This window comes from Xiphophorus hellerii, chromosome 11, assembly GCF_003331165.1.
Source record: "Xiphophorus hellerii strain 12219 chromosome 11, Xiphophorus_hellerii-4.1, whole genome shotgun sequence".
In the NCBI taxonomy this organism is placed as follows: Eukaryota; Metazoa; Chordata; class Actinopteri; order Cyprinodontiformes; family Poeciliidae; genus Xiphophorus; species Xiphophorus hellerii.
This window is the reverse complement of record NC_045682.1, coordinates 7,382,249-7,394,225: the sequence shown is the minus strand read 5'-3', so window position 1 is coordinate 7,394,225 and position 11,977 is coordinate 7,382,249. Positions and strand designations below refer to the sequence as shown.

At 44.3% G+C, this 11,977-nt stretch overlaps 1 protein-coding gene across 1 annotated transcript; it reads right to left on the bottom strand.

The window, feature by feature from the left end:
* Positions 1 to 276: 276 nt before the first annotated feature.
* On the bottom strand, positions 277 to 11,701 carry LOC116728804 (GRAM domain-containing protein 4-like). The gene is made up of 3 exons (XM_032577122.1): positions 10,843 to 11,701; positions 5,088 to 5,196; positions 277 to 388 (listed from the first exon to the last, which is right to left on the bottom strand). The coding sequence occupies exons 1-3, from the start codon at positions 11,699 to 11,701 to the stop codon at positions 277 to 279; spliced, it is 1,080 nt and encodes a 359-aa protein (XP_032433013.1).
* Between the last annotated feature and the right edge of the window lie 276 nt (positions 11,702 to 11,977).

Genomic DNA, 11,977 nt, shown 5'->3' with positions numbered 1-11,977 from the left:
CTAGCTAAATGCTGTGAGGAAACAGGTCTGTCATGGGTTAAAGCCCTACCAATCGTTTTGACTTATATGAGGATGCGAAGAAGAGCCAGGATTAACCTCAGTCCATTTGAAATCCTGTTTGGCCAACCTCCTAACTTGGGTTTACGGCCTCAGAGAAAGGTCCTTCCTTCCTTCCATGATGATGCTAAGTTGTCTTACTGTCAAAACCTGTCGAATGCGATTTCTCAAGTTTTTCAGACAGTGAAAGACGCATTGCCATGTCCTGCCGAGACTCCACTACATGCCATCAAACCCGGTGATTGGGTCGTGGTGAAAGACTTTCGGAGGACGCATTGGAACTCCAAACGCTGGTAGGGACTGTTTCAAGTGCTGCTCGACACACTTACGACTGTTAAGGTTACAGAGCGGGCAACGGGTACCGGAGTCTCGAGAGGACACTCATCCTGACGGGGAGGAATTCGTCCAGCAGTCGACAGAACAACAGACCAAGGAGAACGATACGCAACTTTCTGAATGAGGATAAATGACCTTACTGCTGCTGGTGTTAAATGCTAGTAACCTCTGACACCCATCATTCGGGAAAAGAAAAGAGACGACACAAAGGAATACAGAAGGGACAAACACATCAACGAACATTGGTTGTTTTGTACATCAAAAGGCTCCCCAACCAAAGAACTATTGCTGGTCCACTGGCGAGTGGTCGAAGTGGGGATTGAAGATTAAAATAAATATTAAAAGAGTTCCTGAGAGAAAGAAAGTTAAAGGGAGTTCATCATGACGGCGATCACACATTCATCTTGTTCCAATTGCAATTATTTGTGTTGGCTATTTTTAATTTTTTGTTGTTTGTTTGTATCACTCAGGTGGTGGGGTTTATTTCCCTCTGATAAGGTGGAAAATTTTCCTCTACATGAATTGCGAGATATTAAATGGCTGTCTATCGTTGATTTGCAACTTAAACATTCCACTCCTTACGCCTTGAATTTGTGGTACCACTATGCTAAGTATATTGCAGCACACTGGTTTCCATATTGAACAGGTCAAATTGCTATGTTTGCTCACACATGCCTTTAGCTGCCCACTCCCCAATGGTGATTCCACAGCCTTATCCAAACATCTCTGACTTGTTTCCAGACATTTTGAATTCTCCTCCACTTCCAGCTCTTAATGGTTCCACAGGCTTCACAAAGCTCTTTCAGGTCACCAACGCATTCTTTGAGGAACCTTTCATTGGCCCTGTTCACATTCCACCTGAAGTAGGATTTGACTGTTTTTTGAATTCCAAAGTTGAACTGATAGGTCACACTCCTACATTTACGGACAATATACCCCATTCATATTGCAAATCTGTACTTGTTCCTTGCGCTCCGTATGCTAACAATGCTTCTCTTAATTACTCTCGAGCTCCTCCAGGAACTATCTGTTCCCCTTATTACCAGGTGCCAGATGCCCTTGGCACTTTGCCCCGAATTGATATGTTCTGGCTCTGTGGATATTCCCTATACCTGGCTCTCCCAGCATATTGGGCCGGTAGGTGTGCCCCAGTTATAGCAAAGCATTCTTATGTTGTTGGCAGTATAGAAATTCATGAGCAACACCGACAGGTCCGCAGATCACCCATAGACACGCATGACCCGATTTGGGGTTCAAATGTCCCAGAGGATGGCAAGTTGTGGACTCGGGGTCAGAGGGCTGTTTTATCCTTCCTTCCTTAGGTATTGGTAAAGTTATGCTTCGTGTGGAGACTTTGAGTTACAGGTTTGAGTCATTTGTTAATGATGTTTTGGTTGGTCTTGGAGCGGCTAAAGTCGAATTAACTGCGTTAAGCCTAATGGCTCTTCAAAATAGAATGGTTCTAGATCAACTAACAGCTTCTACAGGGAGGTTGTGTGATGGTGGGTGCTTCTTCTTGTACTTTTATTCCAGCTGATGATGAAGATGGTGGTGCTGTTGCTCATGCACTGTCTAACCTGACAGCTCTAAAGAATGCTCTTAATGATGACCATGCTTCTCCATCCGATTGGTTGTCGTGATTTTCAGGTAACTGTTGGAGACAACTCCTAATAAAACTTCTCACACCTGTGTTTATTGTATTGGGGATATTAGTGATCTTATCTTGCTATGTGATTCCCCTACTTAAAAGGATAGTAGAAAATGTCATTAACGTTCATCTCCTGAAGTACACTTTCCTTACTCACAAAACCGATCAGTTCCGTAACCCTACCTACCTGAGTGATGATTCTGATGACTTGGACTTTTTGTCCTCCAGTGATGAGGAGGTTAATGTGTGATGTTTGGCTTTTTTGTCTTTAAATAGTTAATCATTGATATTTTCAAGCTAGTATCCTAGCTTAGCTTTCCTATCCTGCTTTGCACATTACAGAAATGTCTATGTTTCACAAAAACAAATGCCTGTCCTTTCTGCATGTTCTGAATATGCATTTTATATTTTGATTTTACATTTCATTTGATCTGGAAATATGTTAGTTTTTTTTCTTTTTAGTTTTTTCCTTTTAAGTTTTAGTTGGAGTTTCCTTGTTAAGAATTGTTGTGGCATTGGTTTTAAATTGCTCAAAGAAATATATGTGATTCAGTACAAATTGTATTTCTAGCTACTTATCGGGAAGGTTTTCTATTAAGCTTGAATTTTTAAGTTTGACCTTGATTTTTGGTTCTTTTTACTACTTGACTTTATTATTTCTTGTTTGTTTTTTTAAACTTTTGGTTTTAGCTTTTGTGTAAAAACTTTTTTGTGTGTTTTTGGATTTTTTCATGTCTTCAATCATTGGTGTGATTCCTCCACAATTTTCCTGGACAAACATATACAGGACCGTCTCCCTGGCAAGGAGGGGTTGCAGGATAACGTTTCCTACCTGACAGTCATATTGTTACAGGGTTCAATAAGTGAATACCGGTTGGTTTTTCGTATCTTGCGTATATGTTTTTTTTTTTTTTTTCTCACATCTTCCAGGATAGTGTTTGTTATATCTTTTAGCCAAAGAGGGAAATGATGATTAATATTAAATATTATATTTATTTATAATCAAAAAGGGGGGGAAATGATGTGGAAAAATTACAATAAGGTCACACCTGCTAGTTGTATGGCTTTATGTCAGTGGTTCTTAACCTGGGTTCGATCGAACCCCAGGGGTTCGATGAGTCGGTCTCAGGGGTTCGGCGGAGCCTCTGCCGCGGAGGTAAAGACACACTTGTGTAAAGTCGTGATGACGCGCCCCGCTTGGCCATCACTTGCTGCAGAGAATCATGTTACATTGCTCAGCCAATCAGTGCTGCGGGGAATTTAGTACGCGAAGTATCAGCAGCTGTCGTAGTTGTACGTCGCGTGGTTTCTTTCTTAATATTTTAATCCATACTAAATATGTCGAGCAAAAAAAGAAGAAAATGAACAGACTTTGCTCTGAAGATGCACTTGCCAAGGTGAAGCCACGCCTCTCTGAACTGGTCTCCCAAAGACAAACAGCAGAAGTCACACTGATTTGCAGGTATGTCATTTGTGCAATGCTTTATTCTGGCCCCAAAAAAGTATTTTGTGGATTCAAAATGACAAAAAACAAATTAAATTTAAAATAAAAAATAATTAAGTTATTAAAATTTTTTGAATTCTTTGAAAAAATCCAAATTTATTTTTAATTAGTAAAATAGTAAAAAAAATATTTTGGGGGCTGAAATTCTTTTATGGGGCCGAAATATTTTTTGCGGGCCAGAATAAAGTAAGACTGCAACTTGCTGTGAGTTTATGGTTTTGTTCTTTGAGCAAAGAGGACGTTCATGCACGGCTCATTTTGTGCACCAGCAAAAAAACATATACCTATGTCTTTAATTTGGAAAAAAAAATTATTTTATTTATCACTAAAGAAGGGTTCGGTGACTGCGCATATGAAACTGATGGGTTCGGTATCTCAAAAAAGGTTAAGAACCACTGCTTTATGTTTATTCTAAGTTCCTGAATAGTCCCACCAAGATAAAGCTATTTGGGTTACATGTACAAGGTTGGACACTGTTTTTCTCAGCTGCATGGGAACCAGTCTGTTTCCCATGCTGTGGATCCCTTTTGTATAAAACTCGTGTGTTGTCTCTGCCTGGCAGAGCTTTCCGTTCAGACTTGCTTCATTATTGACTGTCCTACACGCTCTCTGACTTGTGCGCAATTCATGAATAAACCTGATTGAGTGATTTTACCTGAACAGTGCTTGGAAATCGATTTTTCCACAACAGTCCTAAAATACAAAGGTCTCGTTGGAGCCATGAGTTAAGTTTGGATTTATGTTCTTTAATCTTGTTTTCAATAGTTAAGGTTGATTCTTGGGTTTTGGTTATAACAGTTCCCAAGTATTTCATTTCAGATTTAATTGGAATGCTAGATATTTCTTTTAGGGGAGTGTCGTGAATGGCTATAAGCTCACATTTTTTTAAATTTAGCATTGGTCCTGAAGCCTCTGAAAAAAGTTTAATTTTATCAATTACAATTGGAACTTGCTTGTGATTTTTTAAGAAAACGGTGGTGTCGTCTGCTAACTGGCTAATGATTAATTCTGTACCGAAAACGTCTCATTTCTCAATGTCTGCACAGTTTGTAAGATAGCTTGCTAACATTTCTGCAACCAAATTAAAGAGATATGGGGGAAATGGGACACCCTGGAGGAATTCCAACATTAATGTTAAATCTAGCTGTGGTGCCCTTAGGTAGTATTACACAACTATTAATGTTTTGATATAGACCTCTAATTAAGTTAATAAAGTTTGCTCCAAAACCTAAATGTTCAAGAACTGAGAATAAGAATTGGTGTTCCACCGAGTCAAAGGCTTTATGAAAGTCAAGGAAAAGAATAAAGCCATCATCTTTGATCATGTCCCTATATTCTATCAGGTCCTTTTCCAGTCTAATATGGTTGTGCATTGACCTTCCTTTTAAGAAGCCAGACTGTGATTCTGCAATAATGTTTGAGATTCCCGATCGGAGACGCATGGTAAATATGGATGTTAGTAATTTATAATCTGAATTTCTGAGTGTAATAGGTCTTCTATTCTCAATAAATCTAGGGTCCTTGGGGACCGGACTCTTCCACCGTGGAGGCCGAAGCGGGTCGGCTGCCGCCGGGGAACCGCGGGACAGAGGAGAGTCCATGCGCTGAGGGAAGATGCCGGAGGTGAAGCGGGCCTGAAGAAGACCCCCGACTGCAGAGAGAGGAAGGTCAGAAACCAGCAGGAAACATGTCAGAAAATAGAAACAGATATAAAACCGTGTAGCCAACTTCCTGTTTTCAAGGAGATCAGCTCCTGTAAACAACAGCACAGTTAGCTCCTTTTACAGGAATGTGGAGCCATTTTACCTATTTAGCCCTTACAGGTTTTTGCAGAAATTTAAGTCAGTAGATCCCAGGATTTTTCACACTAATAACTGGGTTTTATTATCAGCCTGGCGGGCCTCCAGGCTTTACTAAACCCCCACCAGACTATGCTTAGTTTACAGTGGAAACAGATTAAGCCAGATTTATAGTTGAAGTACCATCCCGTCCCTTAACTTGTCCTGCTTCACCTTAATGTTTCTACCAGGCGGGTTAAAGCTGCTGCTGACAGGATCTGGGCTGGAGGTTCACGACTGTAAATAGAAGTTATTGCAGAACCTCAAGTGTTAAAGGAAGATTCGGCCCATTTAGAGTTCATGAAATAAACATCAGAGAAAATATTGTAGCAATAATTAGAACTGCAGCAAAAAGGCAAACATGCCACAATAAAATGAATCAAAATGTCTCCAAAGCATCGGTGGACTGACAGGAGCCACAGGGGGATTCCAGGTAGATTCCAGGTGGATTCCAGGTAGATTCCAGGTAGACTCCAGAGATGCGCATCACAGCAGCTGTTCCTGCAGGGCCGGCCCAAGGTAATATGGGGCCTTAGACAGAACCCCCCTCCCTCTGGAACCCGTCCTACTAAGAACCTCAGCATCACTGACATGTTTAAATATCGATCAGGTGAATCTGTGAGAAGGAGACCAGGTTTATTGGCCCAGTTTAAAATCAATCACTGATTATTGGTTATTTGCTGTGATGCATTTGTGAACAAACCCAATTCAAACACAATGATTACACCATATTGTAGCCATGGTAACGCAACAATCAAACTATCAAGATGATTCTTTAAACTTTTACAAAGTAAACGTCCTAATTAAATCCTACATGTACTATTTATTTTTCTCAGCTGAATGCATTAAATAAAATGTAATAACATTGTCATTCTCTATAAATGATGCTACATGTTTAGATCTACAGTCTGTGTTATAATTAAACCATTTCTAGGGGCCCCTGAGTGTCTGGAGGCCCCTGAGTGTCTGGAGGCCCCTGAATGGCCCCTACCAGCAGCTATTGAGTTTTCTTTGCCTTGATATCCCAGTCTTATAATTCTAGATCTAGAAGTCTAACATCAAACTATTATATAGAGTTAACCCCTTTGAGCTTTTTGATCTATAAATCAGTCTGCAGCCAGGTTGTTCTAGAGGTTAAATAGATATTATTAGGGCTTAATTAGTAAAATGGCAGCAAAGTTTCTTATTTCATAACTTCATAACCTTTGACCTTCTCTCCTCTGGTCTGTTTAACAGCTACAGTCTCAGATCAGCTCAGATCTCCAGGACTGTCAGCAGCAGAAACAGAAACTTTATACCTGTTGGGGAAAATATAAACTAGATTTGCTTTGCATTTCCCCACATGATGGCAATGATATAGTAGCAACCAATTAGATTCTTGATTAATATGGGTTGTTGCTATGTTGTTGTACGGAGTTTTTGTTCAATGTGCCCCTTTTTTAAATTTCAGCCCCGGCCCCTCCATAGATCTCTGCACGGCCCTGACCCGGAGCAACAGAACCACCAACATTTAAACACCAAAATGATGAAACATCCATCAGTCAGACAGAAAATCCTGATTTACAATCAATCAATCAATCAATTGAGTAATAAATGAACAAATTTATGGTTAATAAAAACATTTATTCTAACATGATTGGACTGCAGTGAACATTAAACTCGTCCCAGCAGGCAGGTCAGGATTTTGTTTCTGTTTACCCAGCAGGTAAATCACCTGACTGGAATAAACCTGAAAACATCCAGATTTTTATTAATATGTCAGATAAAAAAATGCAAAAAAATCTAAATTATTAATTATTCTGAAGCCACCTGGTGGAGAAAAGCTCCGATCAAAACAAACAATACTAGTAATAATAATAACAATAATAATAATCAATGATAATAAATGTGAATTTGATTCTTCCGGTTTAAATTATTTTATCACCAGATTAAATGAGAAAATCTGATCAATGTGTGAGTGAGGAAGAGGAGGAGTGAGGAGGGGCGCAGGCTGCTCTACCTGGGCCTGTGGCGCCACGATCTGATTGGATGCTGGGAGAGACCAGTGTGTTCAAGTTGTGCTAAAAGCAGTTAGCCTGTCAGAAAGCTATGCTAGCCTAAAATAGCCTCAATGCTAAACATGTAGCAGCTAATGCTAATGTTAGCATTTATAATCACATTTCTACAGACGTTCCATGAAATTGTGAAGATAAAAGGATAGAAAAACATTTTGAACCTGAAGAACAGATTAAAAATGATAAATATCTTTGTTATTTATTTCTATGACTTGTGATGTAAAGCACCAAGAACTGCTGTTGCTGAAATGTGCCATAAAACAGGCTTTATACAGGAATCCTAGACTTGAATTTACTACCTATTTTTACTATCACTACAATATTTTTACTCCATCCATCCATCCATCCATCCATCCATCCATCCATCCATCCATCCATCCATCCATCCATCCATCCATCCATCCATCCATCCATCCATCCATCCATCCATCCATCCATCCATCCATCCATCCATGATGGATGGGTTGGAGGTAGGATCTTAAAAAGGGAGGCACAGACTTCCCTCTCCCCAGCCACTTGTTCCAGTTCCTCCAGGGGAATCCCGAGGCGTTCCCAGGCCAGCCGAGAGACATAGTCGCTCCAGCGTGTCCTGGGTCTTCCCCGGGGCCTCCTCCTGGTGGAACGTGCCCGGAACACCTCACCAGGGAGGCGTCCAAGAGGCATCCTGACCAGATGCCCGAGCCACCTCAATTGGCTCCTCTCGATGTGAAGGAGCAGCGGCTCTACTCTGAGTCCCTCCCGGATGACTGAGCTTCTCACCCTATCTCTAAGGGAGAGCCCAGACAACCTACGGAGAAAACCCATTTCGGCCGCTTGTATCTGTGATCTCGTTCTATCGGTCATGACCCAAAGCTCATGACCATAGATGAGGGTGGGAACGTAGATCGACCGGTAAATCGAGAGCTTCGCTTTTTCATTCAGCTCTCTCTTCACCACGACAGACCGGTACAGCGCCCGCTTGACGGCAGACGCTGCGCCAATCCGCTTGTCGATCTCCAGCTCCCTTCTTCTCCCTCAATCGTGAACAAGATCTCGAGATACTTGAACTCCTCCACTTGGGGCAGGACACCTCCTACTCCCACCCCTCCACCCCCGACCCGGAGAAGGCACTCTACCCTTTTCTGGCTGAAGACCATGGACTCAGATTTGGAGGCACTGATCCTCATCCCAGCCGCTTCACACTCGGCTGCAAACCGCTTCAGCAAGAGCTGCAGATCACGACCTGATGAAGCCAACAGGACCACATCATCCGCAAAAAGCAGAGACGTGATCCTAAGGCCACCAAAAAGGATCCCCTCAACACCTTGGCTGGTCCAGTGTTGCACGACCAGGACGAAAACCACATTGCTCTTCCTGAATCCGAGGTTCAACTATCCGATAGAACCTCCTCTCCAAGACCCCTGAATAGACCTTGCCAGAGAGGTTTAAGAGTGTGACACTCCTGTAATTGGAGCACACCCTCGGTCCCCCTTTTTGAACAGGGGGACCACCACCCCAATCTGCCAATCCAGGGGACCTGCCCCCGATGTCCATGCAATATTGCAGAGTCGCGTCAGCCAACACAACCCTACAACATTCAGAGCCTTAAGGAAATCCGGACGAATCTCATCCACCCCCGGGGCCCTGCCACCAAGGAGCTTTTTAAGCACCTCGGCGACGTCGTCCCCAGAGACTGAAGAGCCCAACCCAGAGTCCCCAGGCTCAGCTTCCTCAATGGAAGGCCCTCCGATTTTCCGCCTCCTGGTGCTCCTTCCGATTCTCCCTCGACGACTCCAGGTGGTCCCAGGGCTCCCTCAACGCCTCCAGGTGGTCCCAGGGCTCCCTCGACGCCTCCAGGTGGTCTCAGGGCTCCCTCGACGACTCCAGGTGGTCCCAGGGCTCCCTCGACGCCTCCAGGTGGTCCCAGGGCTCCCTCGACGCCTCCAGGTGGTCTCAGGGCTCCCTCGACGACTCCAGGTGGTCCCAGGGCTCCCTCGATGCCTCCAGGTGGTCCCAGGGCTCCCTCGACGCCTCCAGGTGGTCCCAGGGCTCCCTCGTCGCCTCCAGGTGGTCCTAGGGCTCCCTCGTCGCCTCCAGGTGGTCCCAGGGCTCCCTCGACGACTCCAGGTGGTCCCAGGGCTCCCTCGACGACTCCAGGTGATCCCAGAGCTCCCTCGTCGCCTCCAGGTGGTCCCAGGGCTCCCTCGACGCCTCCAGGTGGTCCCAGGGCTCCCTCGTCGCCTCCAGGTGGTCCCAGGGCTCCCTCGTCGCCTCCAGGTGGTCCCAGGGCTCCCTCGTCGCCTCTAGGTGGTCCCAGAGCTCCCTCGTCGCCTCCAGGTGGTCCGGCCCCTGCGCCGACATTGTCCGCCGGACTGGCCTTCAGGGATTCGTCTCCTGCGCCACCAACGTTGCCCCCTTGCTGGATGGATGGATAGTTTTGGCCCCACTTGGAGAACATTCAATCCCCATGAAGACAGAAGAGCCAAGGCTGGGTTCCCGAAGCTGCGGCAGCGGTTTGACACCCCCTATACCTTCTGGGCTAATTTACCCACCGACCTGCAGCTTAGGGAGCCCAGAAACACCTTCCTGAGCAGATGGATTACCACAGCAAGGGGCAGCCATCTTGCTGTGGCAATCCACATTTTAGAAAACAAAAGAAATGTTTTAATCACACCTTAGCAGAATATAGAGACCAATTAACTAAAGTTGTGATTTTAGACTGTGGCAGGAAGCCGGAGTACCCGGAGAGAAACCTGCAAACAGGAAACTACTTTTTGAAGAGAGGGGGCAAAGGTCAACTAGACAAGCCAAATAAACCAACAGTCATTTTGTTGGACTCTGGGATGAAGCCGGAGAGAACCCACTAATGCACTTGGAGAAAATGCAAACCCCATAAAGACAAAAGAACCCAGGCAGGAACTCAGACCCAGGCAAATGTCTTATTCAAAGAAAAGAAAAGAAATGTTTTAATCACACCTAAGCAAAATTTAGAAACCAATTAACTAAACAGTCTCAATTTCAGACTGTGGCAGGAAGCCGGAGCACCCGGAGAGAAACCTGCAAACAGGAAACCTGTCAAATCTTTTTACCTTTCAATCTAATAATTTAATTTAACTGAACACATCAGGATAAGTGTTCAGTCCCAGTCAGATTTCTCCAGCCTCAAATGGTCAATAATGATTTGTTCTGGGATTTTTTTATCTTCCGAATTTGTTATTTTTAGCTCCTCTCCAAAAGATCCTTGATCATGTTGAAGAGGAGGGGCTGGAGAAACTGTAACGTCAGGTGTGACTTCATTTCTTACCTTTTCCCACAGACATCTGCCGGTTGTTCCTTGCCGTTGAAACGCCTTTCCAAAACTAGCTGCTGCCGTCGTCCAGACAGACCTGGGACACACTTTGGTCTGCTACCTCCTCCTTAGCCGACATCGCCACTTTTGCAAGGTCCCAATGAATCGAGAGCGTTGAGGGAGAAAACGCCTCTCTCTGGCACCGAGAAGAGCATTAGAAATGCTCCTTCGGGCCGTGCTCCATCGGGCCCTTGCCGTGGCAATCCATCTGCTCCACCAGGTGTTTCTGGGCTCCCTCAGCTGCAGGTCGGTGGGTAAACTAGCCCAGAAGTTGTAGGGGGTGTTAAACCGCTGCCGCAGCTTCGGGAACCTTTTGAAGATCAAGTCAATGATGAAAAACTTGATCCCTACAGAAACACCTAGGATTAAACCCAGCAGCTTGTATGGCAACACGCATGAGCAGAGCAAAACCAGCCAGAGTCCCACGTAGATCTTTACTGTGGGCTCTGGCCGGACCCAAATGCACAGATTTTTGATCTTCTCAAGCGTGTCGGCCATGTTTCCAAAAAGCTCCTGGGTTTTGTGAGCAGAATCGAAAGCCAAGTGGACCATATGTAAGACACCTGTGCCTTTCAGATGTTCCCCTGGCTCACACATGTCGGGTATGATGCTCCTCGGGATCCTCCAGCCTTTGGAAATTAAATAATTTATGGAAAGTTGGAGAATCACGAGGAGCACGATGGAGGAAATGGTCCAGCTAAACCACACTGTGCACATGTACAGACAGAAAAAACAGGCTGTCATGTACACAGAGTGCCAGCTGGATAAAGCAGACAGGTTGTTAAAAAATTGTGCCACAGGTCTGAAGTCTCGTTCCAGGCGTCTCATGTTCTTCGTGATCTTTATGGGGCTTAGTGGGTCCTCCCTCTCCACAATCGCCTTTGGTTGGAAACGGAGTTTCTCCCTAAACGCTCTAAGGCGATCGCGGATCTTCATCTTGGCTGCAGTTGTTCCTGGTCTCTGAAAAGTGTGTGGGCTCAATGTTGGAGCAACACATTAAATCTTTAGAACTTCTTTGATCTATTGTGATGTACATGATGTCATCTATGACCTCATCAGTGAGCTCACTGGACTTCTGGGGCAAGGTCTTGCTTCTGATCGTTGCTATGGAAACGATCAGAACAGTTCTGAATGAGTCAAGCTGAAATAATGACTAAATACTTAAATATTAAGTAATATTTTTTATTTAACATGAAGAGATTAACAGTAGAT

Coding starts and splice junctions, on each gene's coding strand:
- LOC116728804 (XM_032577122.1), bottom strand. CDS start 11,701: ATGAAGATCCGCGATCGCCTTAGAGCGTTTAGGGAGAAACTCCGTTTC. Junction 5,197..10,842: donor GACCTTGCAAAAGTGGCGAT/GTCGGCTAAGGA, acceptor CTCTCTCTGCAG/TCGGGGGTCTTCTTCAGGCC. Junction 389..5,087: donor GACCCGCTTCGGCCTCCACG/GTGGAAGAGTCC, acceptor TAACCTTAACAG/TCGTAAGTGTGTCGAGCAGC.